General features: G+C 43.4%; 1 protein-coding gene across 1 annotated transcript in view; it reads left to right on the plus strand.

The window, feature by feature from the left end:
* ANO2 (anoctamin 2) overlaps positions 1-22,081 on the plus strand; it is a gene marked incomplete at its 3' end in the record, with an annotated part of 106,600 nt that overhangs the window by 32,308 nt on the left and 52,211 nt on the right. The window contains exons 8-12 of the mRNA XM_083365837.1: positions 5,972-6,036; positions 8,325-8,459; positions 10,991-11,151; positions 14,925-15,007; positions 17,057-17,140. Coding sequence (XP_083221963.1) covers positions 5,972-6,036; positions 8,325-8,459; positions 10,991-11,151; positions 14,925-15,007; positions 17,057-17,140 — 528 coding nt within the window. The remainder of the gene's footprint in view (positions 1-5,971; positions 6,037-8,324; positions 8,460-10,990; positions 11,152-14,924; positions 15,008-17,056; positions 17,141-22,081) is intronic.

The following is a 22,081-nucleotide window of genomic DNA, read 5'->3' on the forward strand; positions in this document are numbered from 1 at the left end:
TGTTGCCTCTAACGGTTGTCTGGATTTTTGTAGCTGAAGGAAAGCCTAGTCTAATGAAGAGAAGGACCAGGGGTGATTCTTCAAGGTCTGTCAGAAGCTATTTTTCAAAGCGCCTGATGGCAAGACGAGACGTTTTGGGTGGAAGATCATTAAAGAGAGATGCCAGTTGGGGCTGCTCCATTGCTGGAGGTTTTTAAGAAGAGACCGGATCGAAATGGTGTAGGGCCTCCTCCCTTGAGCAAGTGCTTGAAGACTTCCGAGGTCCCTCCCAATCTTATTATTCTATTTTTCTATGTATAGTTATCTCCAAGTAGCGCTACTCTAAAAAGGCTACAGAAATCCAGATGTCCACAAGCAGGCCGTAGCAAAGGACGCAGAGAAACTCTAATTATTATTATTATTATTATTATTATTATTATTATTATTATTATTATTATTATTATTATTATTATTATTATTATTATTATTATTACTTGTTTTCTCAGGTTTTGTAGCTGAAGGAAAGGGGAAAGTGATGTTTGCCACTAAGGACTGCCGGAAACTCATGAAAGAGTAAAATGGAGTCAAAGATAGAAGGGGAGTGTGTGTGTGTGTGTGTGTGTGTGTGTGTGTGTGTGTGTGTGTGTGTGTACAATATGCATCACTGCAACTGTCCCCTGGATGACAAAATGCTAAAAAGACTAGCTAATCAGAAGGACTAGTAAGATATAAGTGGGGGTAGGATGGCGGAGGGGACATCTGTAAGTTGCCTGGGAAAATATTCAATTTGCAATTTGGGCTGCCCTTCTTTTTATCCTCTGGCCAAAGTGTTAAGTATCAAAAGCCTAAAAGTTCTCCCTACACCACCCCCGCCCCCCGCCCTTCCTTGAAATGCTGCATGGATTGCTGACATGTGTTCCCCTTCCAGGTCCGTGAAGCTCCAACTGTAGATTTTCTGCGCATCAGATCATCTGTTTTCTATCCTGAACCTGAATAGTTTGGGGCTTTCGTTTCCTGGACTGCCCAGATCAGATTTAAAGGGAAGAGAGACAAGTTTCTCCAAAGCCTTTTCTATCGGATCTCCCCTTTCGACGACGGCCCTTTTAAAATGCAGTTGCACAACTTTTGTCCCCTGCCAGCAACGCCCTGGCCTCTGCTTTCTTTCCAAGGTGGACAGCGTTCATCTGGCTTGTGTTACCTTGAAAAGGGAGGATTTATGGACCAGCTCATCGGGGCAAAAGGTGACCCTATGAAACTTCTTCAGGGTCTCAAAAGACCCCGTGGCAGAGGCAGGCTGAAGCATCCTCACAAGGGCACATCGTGTGCAGTTCCTGTTCCCTCTACAGTGTTAATTTAGCTGCAACGATATTTCCTGGAGCAAGATCACCATCCCAATATTCATTTAAAGTGCATGTCCTCGTAAAGAAAGAAGGGGGGAGCATTATAAACTAAAAAAATAATAATTCTGCACATAATTGTTGAGAGCTAGGTTAAGCCTGTTACTCGTCCCAGCTTCTGCCAACCTAGCAGTTCGAAAGCACGTAAAAATGCAGAGTGAGCGCCTGTTACTCGTCCCAGCTTCTGCCAACCTAGCAGTTCGAAAGCACGTAAAAAATGCAAGTAGAGAAATAGGGACCACTACGGTGGGAAGGTAACAGCGTTCCGTGCGCCTTTGGCGTCTAGTCATGCCGGCCACATGACCACGGAGACGTCCTCGGACAAGCGCCGGCTCTTCGGCTTTGAAACGGAGATGAGCACCAGCCCCTAGAGTCGGAAACGACTAGCATGCATGTGCGGGGGAACCTTTACCTTTACCTTAGGTTAAGTCACCAGGCTAGAAAGCAGAAGATCTTGAGTTCCAGTCCCACCTAAGCTGTGCTAGGTAATTTTGGGCCAAATACACCAGGAAACAGTGACCTCTGGTCCCACCTTAGACAGGAAAGCCAGCTAGATGACTTTGGGGCCAGTCGTGCTTTCTCAGCCCAACCCATTGCCCAGGTTGGTTATTATAGGGGGAAAAAATAGGAGGAAGAAGGAATGTTGCATATGTATGGTGCCTTATGTTATTTGTAAAATAATAAAGGCAAGATGAGAGAGAGAGAGAGAGAGAGAGAGAGGAGAGAGAAAGAGAAATAAAAGAGAGACTGAAAAAGAGAGTGATAATAATGATAATAAAAAAAGTTGGAAGAACCTTGCAGGCAGGAGACGCTATACCATTTCAGACAAACGGCTGTCCAGTCTCTTTTTAAAAGCTTCCAGTGTTGGAGCATTCACCACTTCTGGAGGCAGGTTGTTCCACTGGTTAATTGTTCTAACTGTCAGGAAATTCCTACATCTCGCACATGTGATTGTGTACAGTAGATGACATCTTTTGTGGGTTAATCCAGATGGAAGTTGAGTGCTAATAATCCCCTTGTTGCTAATTGTTGGTACTGCTGTTAAGCAGGGGCCAGGTGTGGCTCTGTGCGAACAAACAGATGGAGTCCTGATTTTCTCTCTCCCTCTCTTTCTGTCTGCAAATGGCACATTTTGTGTCTTACCTTAAGATCCGAAGAACCTTGAGTACAGTCTGGAGCAAGTATATAGAGATTTTGATAGCCAATACTCCAGAAGATAGGCTTAAGATACAGGAGGATCTGGACAGACACGAACACTGGGCACTATCTAACAAAATGAAATTCAATGGTGAAAAAAGTAAGGTTCTACATTTAGGCAGGAAAAATCAAATGCACAGGTATAGTATAGGTGGTACCTTGCTCAATAGTAGCAACTGTGAGAGGGATCTCGGAGTCCTAGTGAACAATCGCTTCAATATGAGCCAGCAGTGTGCTGCAGCTGCCGAAAAAGCCAACACAGTGCTAGGCTGCATTAACAGAGGGATAGAATCAAGATCAAGTGAAGTACTAATACCACTTTACAATGCTTTGGTAAGGCCATACCTGGAATACTGCATCCAGTTTTGGTCACCACGATGTAAAAAAAATGTCAAGACTCTAGAAAGAGTACAGAGAAGAGCAACAAAGATGATCAGGGGACTGGAGGCTAAAACATATAAGGAACGGTTGCTGGAACTGGGCATGTCTAGTTTAATGAAGAGAAGGGCGAGTGGTGATGGGATAGTAGTCTTCCAGTATCTCAGGGACTGCCCCAAAGAAGGAGTCAAGCTCTTCTCCAAAGCACCTGAAAGCAGGACAAGAAGCAACGGATGGAAACTAGTCAAGGAGAGAAGCAACCTAGAACTAAGGTGAAACTTCCTGACAGTGAGGACAATTAACCAGTGGAACAACCTGCCTCCAGAAGTGGTGAATGTTCCAACACTGGAAGTTTTTAAGAGGAGACTGGACAGCCATTTGTCTGAAATGGTATAGGGTTTCCTGCCTGAGCAGGGGGTTGGACTAGATGACCTCCAAGGTCCCTTCCAACTTCTTCTTCTTCTTCTTCTTCTTCTTCTTCTTCTTCTTCTTCTTCTTCTTCTTCTTCTTCTTCTTCTTCTTCTTCTTCTTCTTCTTCTTCTTCTTCTTCTTCTTCTTCTTCTTCTTATTATTATTATTATTATTATTATTATTATTATTATTATTTCTTACTTTTATTTGGTTATATAAGAGGAAGCCAGCACACAGCAGACAATGTATAGAAGTGGGATGACTCCCCAAGACGATTCCCTGGATACCCCTGTAGATGCCAGCTCAGGGAAGGATGAATCAGCTCTTGGCATGTCAGGAGCTGAGTTAATTGATGACTCCGAGCAGCCATCCGGAAGGGGTTCGGCTGAGGGTCCAGCTGGAGAAAGCCTGCAGTTGCAGACGGTCAGTGAGTAGGAGGAAGAGGAGGAAGAACTGCCCTCTGCACCTGATCACATAGAGCAGAGAAAAGGCAGGAGCGGAGAAGGTCACCCAGACTATTCAAGAGGAGAAAGCCTCGTCCTTCTTGATGGGTCACACTGGAAGCTGGCTCTTTAGCACAGCAGCCAGAGAGAGGCGTTGCTGGGAACAATGTGTTTGTTTCCTAGCTGTGTGTTTTCTGGTCGTTGTGATGCCTGCCTCGCTTTGGGTTGACACCGTGCCTTGACTTGAATTGTGCGTTGGAAACTCTGGACTTTTCTTGACTTGTGAGCTTTCTTGTGCTATGGATTTCGGTTTGCCTGGTGGATTTATTTTGTTTGAGAAAATTTCAAATGCTTTGTGGACTCTTTTGCCACATTGCTCATGACCGGACTTAATTGGGACAGTTCTGGCTTTTTTTTTGGTGGGGGGAAAGGGAATTACTGGGGAATATTAATAAACTCACTAAGCCACAGTCAGATTTGTGTGTGTGTGTGTGTGTGTGTGTGTAGGGGAGTGGGGCAGCACAAGAAGTTACAAAAATGCATGCGTGCAAACTGTGGTTTTGATCACGTGCTCAACTTGCAGGCTGGTGTTTTCTTCTGCAACTTTCCACAATCCCCCAAACCACATAAGGCCTGAATTTTATTTCTGTCATTTCAGCATAAGAATCTTTTGACTAATTATCTATCAAGTGCCCAGGAAATGAGGAGATTCAGGCAAGATTTAAGCTCTCTGTAAGGATCAGGCCAAATGGTGGTAAAAGGAAATGAGTGGGAGATAAGAGAGGCATTCAAGATGACTAGATTTAGATCTCTTGTGGACTCGTGACTTATGATGCATTTTGACCCCTCCCTTGGGCTCAGCCTGGTCATCTCCTACATTACTGGAATTACCAGAATCCTAATGAACATAATTTCCCCTTTCAGACTTTGAGCAGTGCACAGAAGTATGATCAATGAGGACAAGATAAGCAGAGTGTCAAGTTTAAGGCATGATTTTGCTGGTCTGACAATTGTTGTTTCTCAACTTGCCAAAGAACCTGGTGGAGGCAAAGAGTTTGGAATGCAGACATTAAAAGATCAAGAAAGCAGATGGTGAGAACCAAGGACAGCTCACCAGGTGTCGGACCAGACTCAGAGACACTTTCTCATAACAATATATTTCCACCTAATTGGGAAAGAAGAATTCTAAATTTCACTATATGGAATTGGGTGGTTTGGCCAGAGCTGGTTTTACCTACATGCATGGCAAAATGATGTACTCAATAAAGTTTTACATTAAGAGTACGGAAAGCCGTGAAGGTGTTTGCTTGGTTGGGTTCGTCAATCAGAACCTTGACCCAGAGACAATATAGGAGTCATGCTTCTTAAGACAAGCAAACATGACAAGGGGTAGACAATGTATACCACAGTACAATGAGAGTATAAGGAATATCACAAAGAGAAACACTAAGAAAATTTCCCCTAGCCAACCCCAGCCAGGTATCCAACCAGTAAGCCATGAGAACAGTCCAGAGAAGAAGCCACAGACTTCATCTGTCAACATCCTTAAGCCTGAACCGGAATCTTTTGTTCCATCAGGTGAATGATGTGATATATGCAGTGGTGCGATTCAGCTGGTCCGCACCAGTTCGGCAGAACCAGTAGCTAAACTTTACTGCATTCAGAGAACCAGCTGGCTTCCAGAAGTCCAATCTAGACCTCGGAGGCCTGGAGGAGGCTTCCCAGTCTTAGAACAGCTCGCTGGAAGTGCGTGGATGCCACTTCCGGAAGTCCATTCTAGGCCTTGGAGTCCCAGGCCTACATCGAATAAGAGAATCAGTTGTTCCAGAAATCCAGTCTAGACCTTGGAGGCCTGGAGGAGGCTTCCCAGTCCTAGAACAGCTCGCCAGAAGTGTGTGGATGCCACTTCTGGAAGTCCATTCTAGGCCTTGGAGGCCCAGGCCTGCATCGAATAAAAGAATCCATTGTTCCAGTATTTGAATTCCACCACTGGATATAGGCTTACCTGCTCATTTGAAATGTAATTGCAGCAATGTGAGCGTACCAATGCATGGACACCCCTTTTTGCAGCTAGTAGCACGTCTAACGCTTGCCGATTTTGTAACACGACCTCACTGTGCAATCCTTATCTGTTTCTCTTTGTCTGTTTCCCTCTCTTTCTCTTAGCTGTTATATCGAGAATGGGCACGATACGGAGCACTTTACAAGTTTCAGCCTATTGACCTCATAAGGTAAAACTTCCTGGGTTAATAGATATCCGTGATCCTCTCTGCACTTGCCCCCTCCCACAAAACCATCCCCTCTTTTCCCCCTCCCCCCGCCCAGGCCACCACCTCAAAAAGGTTGGGGAACTCTGTTCTAGTTCAGCCCTCTGCCCAAGGCAAGAATCCTCGGTTACCCCAAATTTGCAAAGTACTTGTTGCAGCAATGTTCACAACGGAGCGACTAGAGCAGGGGTCTTCAGACTTGACCTTTTGATGACTTGTGGACTTCAACTCCCAGAATTCCTCAGCCAGGCACGTGCCTGGCTGAAGAATTCTGGGAATTGAAGTCCACAAATCATCAAAGGGCCAAGTTTGAAGACCCCTGGACTAGAGAAACAATTCCTACAAAGTCCTAGATTCATAGGTTGATGTCCCACATTGCCGACATCCTGGATTGCCAGTTTTCAAGAACTATTGACTTAATGTCATGTCCCCTTCTTTCAAAAACAGAAACCAGGCTGTTTCAAAGCAAAAGACCTACCTCACTTCTCCAGGGCACTCTCACTCTTTCTTTCTTTTTTTTAAGCCATAGGAGAACGATCGTGGTCATGTTTTTCCCCCTTGTGCAAAAAAAAAAAAAAGCAACTGATTATTACAGAAGCGTTAAGAAAGCAGCAAATAATTTCTACCCTTTGTCAATGACTGGGTTGAATTATCTTGCTTCTCCAGAAGAATATTTCCTAGCATCAGAAAAAGGGAGCCTACATTTACCACTAAACCAATTGCAGGAAGAGTCCTTATGTCTCTTGTTTCTTAAGTCAAACTGTGGTTGTCATCCCGTTCGAGAATATTTTAGATGGGTCTGATCAGTTCAGAATCATAACCTTTGCTGAGAAGGAAAGATTTAAACAGCGTCTCTCTACCGACTATTTTTCAGGCTGCTTTGAAACAGACACACCATCATAAATTGTAGGGCTGAATCTATATTCTTGCACGTTTGCCTCTATGCTGATCGACAGCCTGATAAATGAATTGCTCCGTTCCAGAAAAGTATAGAATATTTTTTTTTTGTATGGGAGAGAAAAGATGAGGCTTAGAATTAACTGGTAAAAGGATTAAGGCAGGTTTTTCTGTGTATTAATCCTGGGTAGCTGATGAGCTGGCTGACCTTGTCTGGATATTAAAACTAATCAGGGTCTGGCCTGGTTAATTCTTGGATAGATGACTGCAGGGGGGAAACCCTGTGGCTGTAGGCTGCACTAGGAAGTTGTGTGGGGGGAAAAGTAACAATAACTAAACATCTGGTGGAAGGCAAACTGAATTACTTCCATTTCATAACTAAAGAAAAAAGCACATCAGGTGTCTACCAAGTCACCAAGGGTTAAAGGCGACTTGAGGCATGGTCAGGTGAGGAGAGCCAGAGATAAAGAGAAATTCCAGCATAAATTTGAAGTGCCTTGATACCTTCTAGACATGAACAGGAGAGCGAATTACCATTTGAGGGGGAGAAACACTGAGCAAAAAAAGAATAGAATAGAATAGAATAGAATAGAATAGAATAGAATAGAATAGAATAGAATAGAATAGAATAGAATAGAATAGAATAGAATAGAATAATGGAATGTAGAATAGAATAGAATAGAATAGAATAGAATAGAATAGAATAGAATAGAATAGAATAGAATAGAATAGAATAGAATAGAATAGAATAGAATAGAACTGAAATGGAATGGAATAGAATAGAATAGAATAGAATAGAATAGAATAGAATAGAATAGAATAGAATAGAATAGAATAGAATAGAATAGAATAGAATAGAATAGAATAGAATAGAATAGGGAATAGAATTGGAATAGAATAGAATAGAATAGAATAGAATAGAATAGAATAGAATAGAAAGAATAGAATAGAATAGAATAGAATAGAATAGAATAGAATAGAATAGAATAGAATAGAATAGAATAGAATAGAATAGAACTGAAATGGAATGGAATAGAATAGAATAGAATAGAATAGAATAGAATAGAATAGAATAGAATAGAATAGAATAGAATAGAATAGAATAGAATAGAATAGAATAGAATAGAATAGAATAGAACAGAATAGAATAATAGGGTTGGAAGAGACCTTGGGGCACTCACAACCTCCAAAGGCAAACCGTTCCACTGATTCATTATTCTCCATTACACTATAAAATCTCCAGTGAAACCTACGGTATCCATGCTTTCTGAAAAACCCCTCCGCATTTTTAAGGAAGACGAATTGTAGTAGCACACCTCATCTCTTTACCTGCTTCTTACGTTTCCTTTCTTTAGAAAGTATTTTGGAGAAAAAATCGGGATGTATTTCGCCTGGCTGGGGTTATATACAGAATTTCTGATTCCCTCCTCCGTCATCGGGATTATCGTGTTTGTGTACGGGTGCCTGACCATCGAAGAAGATCTCCCAAGGTGAGCTGCCAGGTGCTAAATAGACTTTGTCCCCAAAATACAGCAAGGTTTGGCTCTTTGTTTGGCGTTTTGGGCGTTTGCTAAAAATGCGCCAAGTTTACCCGATAATTTCAGCCAAAGAAGGAAGGCCTATTAAGAGCACAAATGTTATTTTCTCTTCTGGTCCCTGATAAGCCCAGTTATTTCCTCTCTTCCTTGACTTTATGAAGGATGCAGGAGTCCTTGACTTACTATCACTTATTTAGCGATTCATCAGAAGTTATAAAAATAAGGGCAACCAGTCCTTGCACATCACCGTGGGAGCATCCCCAAGATCCTGCGATCTTGGCAACGGGCGTCTATTTACAACAATTGCAGCATCCTTGGGTTATAGGACCGCCCTTTGCAACCTTCCCAGCCAAAATCAAGGGGGGGGGTTGGGGGAGCCATATCCACTTAGGGACCTTGTGATTCACTTAACGGCTGAAGCGATTGGCTTAACAACTGTGGCAGAAAAGTTGGTGAAATACTGTGTTTCATCTTCATTTCATTTTATTAAATTTATATGCCGCCCTTCTCCCTGAGGACTCCCTAATCTTGCTTAGCCATGGGAATTCTGGGGCCTGTCGTAAGTCAAAGACTCTTCTGCTTGGTTGGTTTACTTAAATTAAAGACCCGCATCTTTCATTTGAAGAAATATTAAGGTGTGAGCCTTACTTGTCTTATGTACTACGCGGCCGTCTCTACACATTAGCTGCCATTTTTAACTACACTTCTGGGAGTGTTTATGTGCTCCACATTTCATTTTAAATGGCTTTTCTTTCCTTTTAATGGTTTATTGGTTCTCCGTTCCAGAAGGTGCCGTTCCAAGAGGCAAGTGGACTTACTTGGTTTTTTTTTCTTTGAAGAGGTTTTGCTTCTCCTCCCAGAAGCTTCTTCAGCTCTGACTGGATGGTGGGGAATGGAAGGGTTTATACTCCTTGCAGAGAGCTGGTCATTTACATGCCGTTCATGGCACAAGATAGGAGAGCAAGCCCATCAGGACCAGAGTCAGCAGTCCATCTGCATTTAAAAGACCAAGGCCGCTCTTGAAGACAGCAAAGTCCACATTTTGGACAGAGAGGACCGCTGGTTTGAAAGAGGGGTCCAAGAGGCCATCTAGGTCAAAACTGAACAGCCCTCCCTCAACAGAGGGGGAGGGATACAACATCATCTATCTCCAGTCTACAACCTGGTCCTTTCAGTGGTTCCAAAAGGTTCCACACCCATTTGCACCACTCAGGTGACCCTGAGGATGCAGGTAAACCTCCAAGTGGCCTCCACGACTCTCTAAAAGAATATAAATCCTTCCAGTCCCCACCATCCAGTCAGAGCTGAAGAAGCTTCTTGGATGAGAAGAGAAACCTCTTCAGAGAAAAAGATAAAGTCCAGTTGCCTCCTGGAAAAGCACTTTTGGGACAAAGAAGCAATCAACCATTTAAAGAAAAGAAAAGCCAGTGTAAGGAAGGGGGGGGGGAAAGGTCACAAGTCCCTTATTTCATTCCCCGTGCAACTTTTTTTTTATTAAAGAGTTTTAAAAAAACAAAATTTTACAATATATCCCCAAATGCCTCCCACCCCAAACCCACCCACTTCCCCCCCACTTCCCAGAGCTAAATACAGGATTATAGTTACAATAATCATATTCTAAATAAAAATTATGCATAATATACAATTAACCAAATTCATAATGCGCTTTAACTCTCTTTTAACATAACTACCAACAACGTACCAATAACAATATCCCACTAAAATCTACTCATAAGCTAAATGGTACTTTTTAGTCCCATATTTGTTTTGAATATAATTTATCCATCTCCTCCAAACTGAAATATATCTTTCCTGTGAATGATCCTTCAGATAAGCAGAAATCTTAGACATTTCTGCAAGATTCGAAACTTTAAACACCCATTCTTCTAAAGTGGGCAAACTATCCTTCTTCCAATATTGTCCCACCAGTAACCGTGCTGCTGTTATCATGTTCAACATCGTTAGTTTCTTTAACATCACAATCTACAACAATGCCCAATAAAAACAATTGCGGGGAAAACTTTATCTTTCTCTTAAAAATCTTTTGAATGTTCCACCAAATTTTAATCCAAAAAGCTTTTATATTTCTACAAGTCCACCACATATGAAAATAGGTAGCTTCTAAACTACCACATCTCCAACATTTAGACTGTAAATTAGGATACATGTTGGACAACTTCTTGGGATCCAGATGCCATCTATCCAGATGCAACTTTGAACGCTCACTAAACGAAAGGTTGTAAGCAGGGGTGGGATTCGGCCAGTCCACGCCACTTTTGGCAGAACCGGTAGCTAATTTTTGGTTGCTCGAGCCCAGAGCGGACTTCCAGAAGCGGCATCCATGCAGGGAAACTGGTTGTTCACCTATTTGAATCCCCCCACTGGCTGTAAGTCAAGGGCGACCTGGACTACAGTAGGAAATAGCTGGAAAGCTTTCCCTCCGCGAAGCCGCCCTCTGATCTTCTGGCCTCTCCTCTTCCTAGCAAGGAGATGTGTGACCAACGCAACGCCTTCACCATGTGCCCTTTGTGCGACAAGACGTGCGACTACTGGAACCTCAGCACAGCTTGTGGAACCGCACGTGCCAGCCACTTGTTTGATAATCCGGCCACCGTCTTCTTCTCCGTTTTCATGGCCCTCTGGGGTAAGCTTGCTTCAAAGGTGTAAAAACCAAAACAGGAGACTAAGGAACTTGCTTAACCACAGCAAAGCGACACGAAGGTGCTTTTCCAAAAGGCAAGTCGACTTTCTTTGTTTGTTTGTTTGTTGTCGTTGTTTGCTTTTCATCCAAGAGCAGAGGTGTCAAACTCAATTTCATTGAGGGCCACATCAGCATTGCGGTTTCCCTCAGGGGGCTGGGTGGGTGTGGCCAGGGTGGGCGTGGCCTACTGGGTGGGCGTGGCTAGAGTGCATATGGCCTACTGGGTGGGCGTGGCCAGCTCTCCATCGTTCGCATCAAGGGTGCCTATGGGGGCCTGGGCAGGAGTGGGACAGATCTGAGGGTCTCTGGCAGAAGGAGGGTCTCTGGGCCAGGGCCAAGGCAGTGGGGGCCGTTCCCTCACTGTTTCCAGGATGGCTTCGCGGGCCGCATGAAACCACTTCGTGGGCCGCATCCGGCCCCCGGGCCTTGTGTTTGACATGTCTGTCCAAGAGGTTTCTTCACTTCTGAACTGAACTAAACTGAACTGAACTGAAGAAGCATCTTGGATGAGAAGCAAAACGTTTTTCAAGGAAAACACACACACACACACAAGAAAGTCCAGTCGCCTTTTTTAAAAAGCACCTTTGGGACAACTCTGACCTGGAGGGTTGAGAATCTCTATAGACAAACAGCAAGGAAAAAGTAAAAAAAACACAACAACAACCCTCAAGCAAGGTTCCTTTTCAATTCCAAGCATCTGTCAGCTCGCCGGTGATGTATGAATCGGGGAGACATCAAAAAGAGAACTCTTTTTTTCTTTATAGCTGTGGGTCTTCCTAGCACAGATTCACCCCTCTCATTTCTCTTAGTGGCAGCAGCCTAAAGAAGCAATGCAGGTAGCCTTCAATTTATGGCCCTGTGAAGCAAGACAGATTTTAAGTGAGTTTTAGATAGATAGATAGATAGATAGATAGATAGATAGATAGATAGATAGATAGATAGATAGATAGATAGATAGATAGATAGATAGATAGATAGATGATAGAGAGAGAGAGACAGTTTGATTGATAGAAGATAGACAGACAGCCAGACAGTTTGATAGATAGATTGATAGATGGATTGATAGATAGATGATAGATAGACAAATAGATAATAGATAGACAGTTTGATAGATAGATGATAGATAGATAGATAGATAGATAGATAGATAGATAGATAGATAGATAGATAGATAGATGATAGAGAGAGAAAGACAGTTTGATTGATAGAAGATAGACAGACAGCCAGACAGTTTGATAGATAGATTGATAGATGGATTGATAGATAGATGATAGACAGACAAATAGATAATAGATAGACAGTTTGATAGATAGATGATAGATAGATAGATAGATAGATAGATAGATAGATAGATAGATGATAGATAGATAGATAGATAGATAGATAGATAGATAGATGATAGAGAGAGACAGTTTGATTGATAGAAGATAGACAGACAGACAGTTTGATAGATAGATTGATAGATGGATTGATAGATAGATGATAGATTGATAAATAGATAATAGATAGACAGTTTGATAGATAGATGATAGATAGATAGATAGATAGATAGATAGATAGATAGATAGATAGATAGATAGATAGATAGATAGATAGACAAAAATAGAACACCATGTTCTAGGACTCTAGGTGAAGTAGATAGATCTTAAACATTATTTGGACATTTGGCATCTGATTCATAATTATGATGGTCGCAGTGTCCCTGTGTATGTGTGTGTGTGAGTGTGTGTGATGGCATCCCCTTTTGTGGCCCTCTGACAAGCAAAGTCAATGGGGGAAGCCAGATTCGCTTAGCAACCATGTCACTAACTGAACAACAAGTCTGGCAAGAAATGTCGTAAAATGGGGCAAAATTCACGCGGCAAATCTCTTGCTTAGCGACAGAAAGTTTGGGCTCGATTGTGGTCATAAGTCAAGGACTGCCTGGACTTTCTAGCGCAGCTCTAGTAGTTTCATTTAATGGTTGTCTTGCTTAGCGACCGAAATATTGGGCTCCAGTTGTGGCCATAAGGCAAAGACTGCCTGTGTAGGGCAGACTCTGGAAAAGATATTCTAGTTAAGTTAGGGGAAAATATCGTCTCTCAAACCACAATTCTCCCCCCCCCCCACACACACACACACATGCGCATTATTAGAATGAGTCATTCCGTGAAACTGATTGACAGCCCACGGAGGAGAGGCAAAAAAGGAAGAGTTGCGTTGCAAACGACACGATGAACATAAGGAAGTCATTACCACGAAGTCTGCTTAATGGGGAGCAGCTCAGAAGACTTTAAAAATAGACGGTGGAAAGGCCTGGGGCCTGCAACCCTGCAACCTATGGCAAAGTCTGCCCTTGACTTATAGTTGTCCTATTGTGAGGTTCTGGACACCAACCTGAGCTGAACGCATTTCCATTACATGAGAGTAGGGAGCTTCCTCGGCGCAGGCAGTGGAGCAAGTCTGCAGAGCTTGCAACTCGGTCATCCCCCTCTTCTCTGGGGGTAATTTTTTCCCCATGGCCATGCTGCAGGATACTTGTTATGTGCTTGGTCGATTCCCATCTCCACAGCTAAGATGTACCAATCGTGGAGGGTTGTACGAAGTCCTGCAGAGAAGCATCCGAATTAAGGTTGTGGAGAGAGAGGATTTTTGGGTGGAATGTGGTAATAAATTCAGCTTAAGGGATGTTTTCTTTCAATTTCTAAGAGGAAGGAAGGGAGGGAGGGAGGGAGGGAGGGAGGGAGGGAGGGAGGGAGGGAGGAAGGAAGGAAGGAAGGAGTGAAGGAAGGAAGGAAGGAAGGAAGGAAGGAAGGAAGGAAGGAAGGAGGGAGGGAGGGAGGGAGGGAAGGAAGGAAGGAAGGAAGGAAGGAAGGAAGGAAGGAAGGAAGGAAGGAAGGAAGGAAGGAAGGAAGGATAGAAGGAAGGAAGGAAGGAAGGAAAGAAGGAAGGAAGGAAAGAAGGAAGGAAGGAAGGAAGGAAGGAAGGAAGGAAGATGGGAATGACAGGAAGAAAGGGAGGGAGGGAGGGAGGAAAGAAGGAAAACAATAAGAATGACAGTTAGGAAGAAAGGAATGAGGGAGGGAGGGAGGGAGGGAGGGAGGGAGGAAGGAAGGAAGGAAGGAAGCAAGGAAGGAAGGAAGGAAGGAAGGAAGGAAGGAGGGAAGGAAGGAAGGAAGGAAGGAAGGAGTGGTGTTTAAGCATTGGTAGAAATACAATCCTGGTAGAAATAATCCATTTCAGAAATGCTCACAAGATTCTTAATTGCATTTAACCGAATTACGGTTAAATCTGTCTATTGTGCTTTTCTAGCCAAGCCACCCAAGCCCCAGAGAGGCCTCTGGGAGTGGCTGAAAGTAGGCCTGATTGCTCAACGTGACGTGCATCCTGACTCTCCGGGCACTTACCAGCCTCGATGGCTCCTTCCACAGATTTCATAACCTTGGACAGTCCATGGATTAAAACTGACATGTGTGGAAGTAGCCCAGTGGTGGGATTGAAATAGGTGAACAGCTGGTTCTCTGCGTGGATGCCGCTTCCGAAAGTCCGTTCTGGGCCTGGCCAACAAAAAATGAGCTACCGGTTCTGCTGAACTGGTGCAAACCGGCTGAATCCCACCACTGGTGATAATGTAGTAGCCATTAGGAGTAGAACTTGGTAAGAAACACAATTTTACTTGGGTATTTTAAAGACAAAGCTCTCCTCCAATGAACAAAATGGGCTTTCTTTCATTTCAGCCACGATGTTTCTTGAAAACTGGAAGCGTTTGCAGATGCGGTTGAGTTACTTCTGGGACCTTACCGGTTTGGAAGAAGAAGAAGTAAGTGCTCTGGAAACCGTTCAAACCTGTTGGGGTTTTATCAATTCAATTCTTCAAATTGATCCGATGATTTCATTCCCCCATACCAAATATAAGTAATTCAGTTCTTGGAACTGAACTGCAAAGGCAAATACAATTATGCTCTAAGCTTGCAAATTCAAATCTGATTTTGGCTGATGCCTGTATCCTAGACCTTGAATTGGCAAGCTATTCAATTAGAATAAACAACAATATTGAACACTTGAATGACATAAAACTCACATACACTTAAAAACCAAAACCCAAAGACCGTGTACTTAGAAGCTAGAATGATTTATCTAAAATGAAAACCACAAAATTATAATGAGGAATGGAAGGCCAACAAAGATGATTAGGGGACTGGAGGATAAAACATATGAAGAACGGTTGCAGGAACGGAATGTGTCTAGTCTAATGAAGAGAAGGACCAGGGGTGTCATGATAGCAGTCTTCCAATATTTGAGGAGCTCCTACAAAGACAAGGGGGTGAAGCTATTCCGCAAAGCACCCGAAGGCAGGAGAAGAAGCAACGGATGGAAACTCATCAAGGAGAGAAGCAATCTAGAACTAAGGAGAAATTTCCTGACAGTGAGAACAATTAACCAGTGAAACAACCTCAGTGGAACAAGTTGCCTCCAGAAGCCGTGGGTGCTCCATCACTGGAGATTTTCAAGAGGAGACTGGAGAATCATTTGTCCAGAATGATATAGGTCTCCTGCTGGAGCAGGGGACTGGATTAGAAGACCTCCAAGGTCCCTTTCAACTCTGTTAATCTGTCATTCCTGGTAGATTACTTGCAGGATATTAACTATATATTTCAGAGACCGTGCTTCAGGTTTTCCAGAACCCATTATAGGTATTGTTGAAAGAAAAATCAGGTCCAGTTCCAAGCCAGGAGCAAAACACTCTAAATAAAATGGAAGCTAAGCTGCTGGAAATAAAATGGAGGCCGCTTAGAGAAGAAGGTGTATTGATGAGTAGAACCAGTCGAATCTCGAGTGCCGCATAGCAGAGTGAGCACCTGTTACGCGTCCCAGCTTCTGCCAACCTAGCAGTTCGAAAGCACGTAAAAAATGCAAGTAGAAAAATAGGGACCACTCCGGTGGGAAGGTAACAGCGCTCCGTGTGGCTTTGGCGTCTAGTCACGCCGGCCACAGGACCACGGAGACGTCCTTGGACAAGCGCTGGCTCTTCGGCTTTGAAACGGAGATGAGCACCGGCCCCTAGAGTCGGAAACGACTAGCACGCATGTGCAGGGGAACCTTTACCTTTACCTTTAGAACCAGCAACAGCATGCAGTTTTGGGACACATGACCAAGTGGAGCTGGGAGTGGGTGGGCTTTTATACTTTCTGACTGAGAGGTCCCAGGGGGCTGTGCAAAGTAGCGAGCCTTGTGTCAATGGTGGTGGGTTAATCGGATTGTGTCCTACAGGTCATGTCCTGTCCTTAGCATTTGAGGGGTGGGTGGGAATGTAAATTCTTAATCCCATCAGCTATGGGGGCTGAAGGTGTATTGTTGATGAATAGATCAGCCCAGTCTTTCTGAATATCAATTCAAAATCTCTTAACGACTGGCCTTTTTGCTTGAGGCTTTTTTTTTTAATTACCTATAGCAGGAAGACTGGGGCTGCTTTCTGCCTTTGTTAAGATTTTTTTTTCTCCATTTCTTCTTTAGGGGAAATATTCTATCCTGCCTCTTTTTAATATTCCCCCAAATATTTCATTCTCTGGAGGGGGGGTGGGAGTGCTGACTTCCTACCGTATCCTCAGTCTATATTTTAAAGCATTTACTTGCGGTGTGTTCTTTCACCCTTTCTGCTACTCAGTACACCAAGCAGCGTCTAAATATTTGGCTTCCTGTCCCATCTGAACCGTCATAACTTTTACGTCGCAAGCATCTCTTACAAGTATTCTTGCTCACGTTCAAAGGTGCAAGGAGCCAAGATCTCCGTACTATTTGGATGTTTTTTGTGTGGCTCGCTTGCTCAGATGTTAAATTCACTCCGCATTTTTTTTTAAATTTGATTTAGGAACACCCCAGGCCAGAATACGAAACCAGATTATTACAGAAGAAAGGCCGAACTGAAAATACCAAAATCGTGAGTCAGGATGAGGTAAGACACCAACGTTTATGTCATCCTTTTAATTCCTGTTTTTTTATGTTTTTATTAGGGCTGCACACTGTAATAAATATTGTGCAACAGCCATACCTAACATCTATTCAACTCGCTTTTTACTAATAGATTTTAATCAAGTCAACGTGAACGGGTTAAGAGTTAAAAGAACTATTGTCTTTGGGGCTATGGCAATTCTGAAGTTCTGGTAATGGCGACATTTCTGATTTATATGTTCCTTCCCTTTTAAAAGAAAAAAAAAGATTGAATTTTCAACGTGATGGATATTCGCATGTATTTTAAGTTAATTGACTGATCGATACCCAGGGGAAGTGGTTGATCGATTAAAGCAGAAATCCTATACAAGCTGTCATAGGATCGGAGTGAGCGATATTTGAGGATTTAATCTGGTTCACAGTTTCACTGACCTAATTCATATTTCTTGTCATCAACCATTATTCTCCATACTTTATGACAGCGTTTCCCAACCTTAGGAACTTGAAGATGCGTGGACTTCAACTCCCAGAATTCCCCAGCCAGCATAGCTGGCTGGGGAATTCTGGGAGTTGAAGTCCACGCATCTTCAAGTTCCTAAGGTTGGGAAACGCTGCTTTATGATACATTTACAGGCAGCCTTCCACTTACGACTAACTTCGGTTGCTAAGCGAGCAAGTGTTAAGTGAGTTTTGCCCCGTTTTGCGACCTTTCTTGCCACGGCCGTTAAGTGAATCACTGCAGTTGTTCAGTGGGTAACCCGGTTTTTAAGTGAATCCCCCCCGCCTGTCAGAAGGTTGCCAAAGGGGATCACGTGACCCCGGGGACGCTGCCACCGTCATAAATACGAGTCAGTTGCCGAGCATCTGAATTTTCATCACGTGACCGTGGGGATGCTGCAACGGTCGTAAGTGTGAAAAATGATTGTAAGTCACTTTTTCCGGTGCCGTTCTAACTTTAAACGGTCACTGAATGAACGGTTGTAAATCGAGGACTCTCTGTATTGCCCGACACAAAGTACCGAGGTGCATGTAAAAACATTCATTTTCAAGTTAAAACAGAGGAACATTAAGCTGCGGCTTGGAGGACATCACACAAATTCATCTTGTGAGCCACTTGCACCCCTTCCTGGAGTGGCAGACTTCTGGATGGTCAGTGATGTTTTGGTTGCCTCCTTCGTGGACTATTACAGTGCCCTGAAGTTGGGGCTGCCCTTGAAAACTATTCAGCAGCTGCTTCTGGTCCCGAATGCAGCAGGATCAGTGGTGGGATTCAGCTGGTTCGCACCGGTTTGGTAGAACTGGTAGCTAAATTTTGCTGAGTTCGGAGAACTGACTGAATGCCCACTGCTTCCGGAAATCCGTTCTAGGCCTCAGAGGCCTGGAGGAGGCCTCCCAGGCCTAGAACGGCCCACTGGAAGTGCATGGATGCCACTTCCAGAAGTCCATTCTAGGCTTGGGAGGCCCACCGGAAGTGCGTGGATGCCACTTTCAGAAACCCATTCTAGGCCTCAGAGGCCCAGGCCTGCATCCAATAAGAGAACCAGTTGTTCAGGTATTTGAATCCCACCACTGAGCGGGATGGACAATGATGGGCGGATCTCATTGTGCCCTTTTAGGACACAATAATCTACTTCAGTTACTGGTAGGTTTTGGGTAGGGGACACCATGTCTCAGTGGTCAAAGACGCTGAGCTTGTTAGCTGGAAAGCTGACAGCCCGTGTCCAAGACCTGAGCACTGCATGATGGGGTGAGCTCCCGTTCCTCGCTCCAACTCCTGCCCACCTGGCAGTTGGAAAGCCTGCAATGGCGGGTAGATAAATCGGTACCACTTCGGTGGGAAGGTAACGGCGCACTGTGCTTCTCAGTATATAGTCATGCTGGCCACGTGACCATGGAAGCGTCTTCAGACAATGCTGGTTCCCTTGGCTAAGAAGTGGAGATGAGCACTTCCCACCAGACCCAACTGGACAGGGGAAACTTTTATCTTTATCTAGATCCTGAGTGCTGTTACTGACTATACAGCCCTTCATGGATAAGGCCTTATTATCTATTCTAAGGGACAATCTGTCTTTTGTAATTTCAGCCCACCCTATACTACTGGGCGGCCAAGAGCGAAAGTTTGGCAGCTACGTGCCTCTCTGTTTTCATCTTGCCATTAGAAAAAGTGTGTGTGTGGGGGGGGGAGGTGTTGTTTTTGAATGGGCTAGTTAGACAAATGAAAACTCACCAGTTCTACGGAAGCTCGCTGAAAGTTGGCAGTATGGAAAGCTTTCAAGGACGTTCTGCCAGGTGTGAAGAAGATAGCAGATGGCTCCCGTAACAAAGAGAACGCGTTTACACGAACTACGTGGAGATCTGGGGATTCTGGCTGAGAAAGTCATTGTTATATGCTAGGGTCTGACCCCTTGGGATTTTAGAGTTTTTCGAGTTAGTTTTGCCTCGCCTTTGCCAAGCCGTGGATTCAATAAGCGGTCAGCTTTTCGGAAAATAAAAAATAACGGACTTTTATTCGGATACTTGAGCTGGAAGTTGACATGGGCAGAGTTGACCTACATCAAATCCCTTGTTTTCTAGGGACTATGTGCATTCTCTGTTTTAACTCCTGCCCTCTGGGCCAACTTACCTCCCCTCCCCACAAACATCCCTATGGCCTCCATTCTGACCGTGTTTAAAAGACCCATAAAAACTTGGCCTCAGGTCAGACTTGGGTGAATAACCTAGCCCTGGGGAACTAAAAAGCCTGGGGGAAAAAATCAGATCATCTTGGCCTTGACCCCATTTTCAGTGAAGGTTTGGGATGGAGTTCTGTTAATAGACCTTACATAATTGACTAGCATTTCTGGAATTCCTGCGGTGTCTATTTCTTGACTGGGCCTTTTTGGAAAGCTGATTCCACTATTCTTCTTTCAACCAAATTTTAAGATCCAAAGGGGGGGGGGAGGGTGTTAAACTATATTTCAAAGGCACCAAAAGACAAGAGGAGAAACAATAGATGACAACTAACCAAGGAGAGAAGCAACCTGGAACTAAGGAGAAATTTCCTAATGGTGAGAGCAATCAACCAGTGGGACAGCTTGCCTTCAGAAGTTGTGGGTGCTCCATCACTGGAGGCTTTCAGAAAGAAACTGGACAACCATTTATCTGAAACTGGACTACCATTTATCTGCTAGAACAGGGGGCTGGACTAGAAGACCTCCAAGGTCCCTTCCACGTCTATTATCCTATGTTCTAACTCAGCTGGAACAGAACAGCAACCACTTTGAATCTTGAAGGCCCGTAAATTCCATCCTAAGCAAAAAAAAAAAAAAGGGAGAGAAATCTGGAGACAGCCGTGCATCTGATAAGCATCAGTAGAAGCTTCAAGTTCCACCACAACTAACAAACTATTCTGGGTGCAGGAAATGCTCGCCATGTCCCCCAGTCTTTCGTGAAGTTCACTTGGTAAAACGTAACGGTTTGGAAGGTGTGAATGAAACTAGCGGAAGAACTTTGACAGATGTCAAACCAGTTTCAGAGAAAATCAAGGAGGGTGGACCAATTCTGTGGCATAATGGGTTATAAATATAATACAGCAGAGGAATGGAGTGCCATACTAAGGAAGGACTGGGATTCATCTCCCGGGAAGGAGTTTTCACCATAAAAGGCAAGGAAAGTACAGCTGATCAAAACTTATGGAGCGCTACATTATCTTTGCTAGTGCTCAGACTGCCACGGTGCATTAAAAATATACAGATTGCAATATGGTTGTGATGCATCTTTGGCAGATGTTCTAAGGAAGTAGATTGGTCTATTTTCTGCAGCAGATTTTTCTCTTTTTGAGAAACATATTTCTTTATTTAGCCTAGTGACATAGCTGCCCATCAACCCAAGAAACGTCCAACTCAGATGTCTGTCTGTATCTATCTGTCTGTCTGTCCGTCCATCCATCCATTATCTATCTATCTATCTATCTATCTATCTATCTATCTATCTATCTATCTATCTATCTATCATCTATCTATCTATCTATCTATCTACCCACCTACCTACTTACCTACTTACCTACCTATCTATCATCTATTATCTATCATCCGTCTGTCTGCCTGCCTGCCTACCTACCTACCTACCTACCTACCTATCTATCTATCTATCTATCTATCTATCTATCTATCTATCTATCTATCTAGCCACCTACCTACTTACCTACCTATCTATATCATCTATTATCTATCATCTGTCTGTCTGTCTGTCTGTCTGCCTATCTATCTACCTACCTACCTACCTACCTATCTGTCTATCTATCTATCTATCTATCTATCTATCTATCTATCTATCTATCTATCTATCTACCCACCTACCTACTTACCTACCTATCTATCATCTATTATCTATCATCTGTCTGACTGTCTGTCTGTCTGCCTATCTACCTACCTACCTACCTACCTATCTATCTATCTATCTACCTACCTACCTACCTATCATCTATCTTATCTATCATCCACTGTCTGTCTGTCTGCCTATCTATCTACCTACCTATCTACCTATCTACCTACCTACCTATCTGGTATGCACATGTAAATACCCACTACTTTATTTAAACAAATTGATAGGATTCTGAGCAGGTTTTTAGGAGATGAATGGGGCCCTAACTTTTCTCTTTTCAAACTCTAATTTCATATGAAAAAGGGTTTTGTTTTGTTCTTTTCACTTCCCTGATTGGGGAACTTAAATGACTCTACCTAAGACAAAATTATAATTATTTAAGACAAAAAAAGGGGGAAGGGAAATGTGGGTGTAATTGGATAGGTATGATATGTCCTTTGCCATTTGAGTTAGTGGCTACTCCAAACCTAGTTATATTTCTTTTGCATTTAAGGCAGAACGGTATAGTTCGATGTTGTTGGAGGCTTAAATTTGATTCTAACAGAAATTGACATTCTGGGATAACCACAATTTGACATTTGCA

This window comes from Vipera ursinii, assembly GCF_947247035.1.
Source record: "Vipera ursinii genome assembly, chromosome: 6".
Classification (NCBI taxonomy): domain Eukaryota; kingdom Metazoa; phylum Chordata; class Lepidosauria; order Squamata; family Viperidae; genus Vipera; species Vipera ursinii.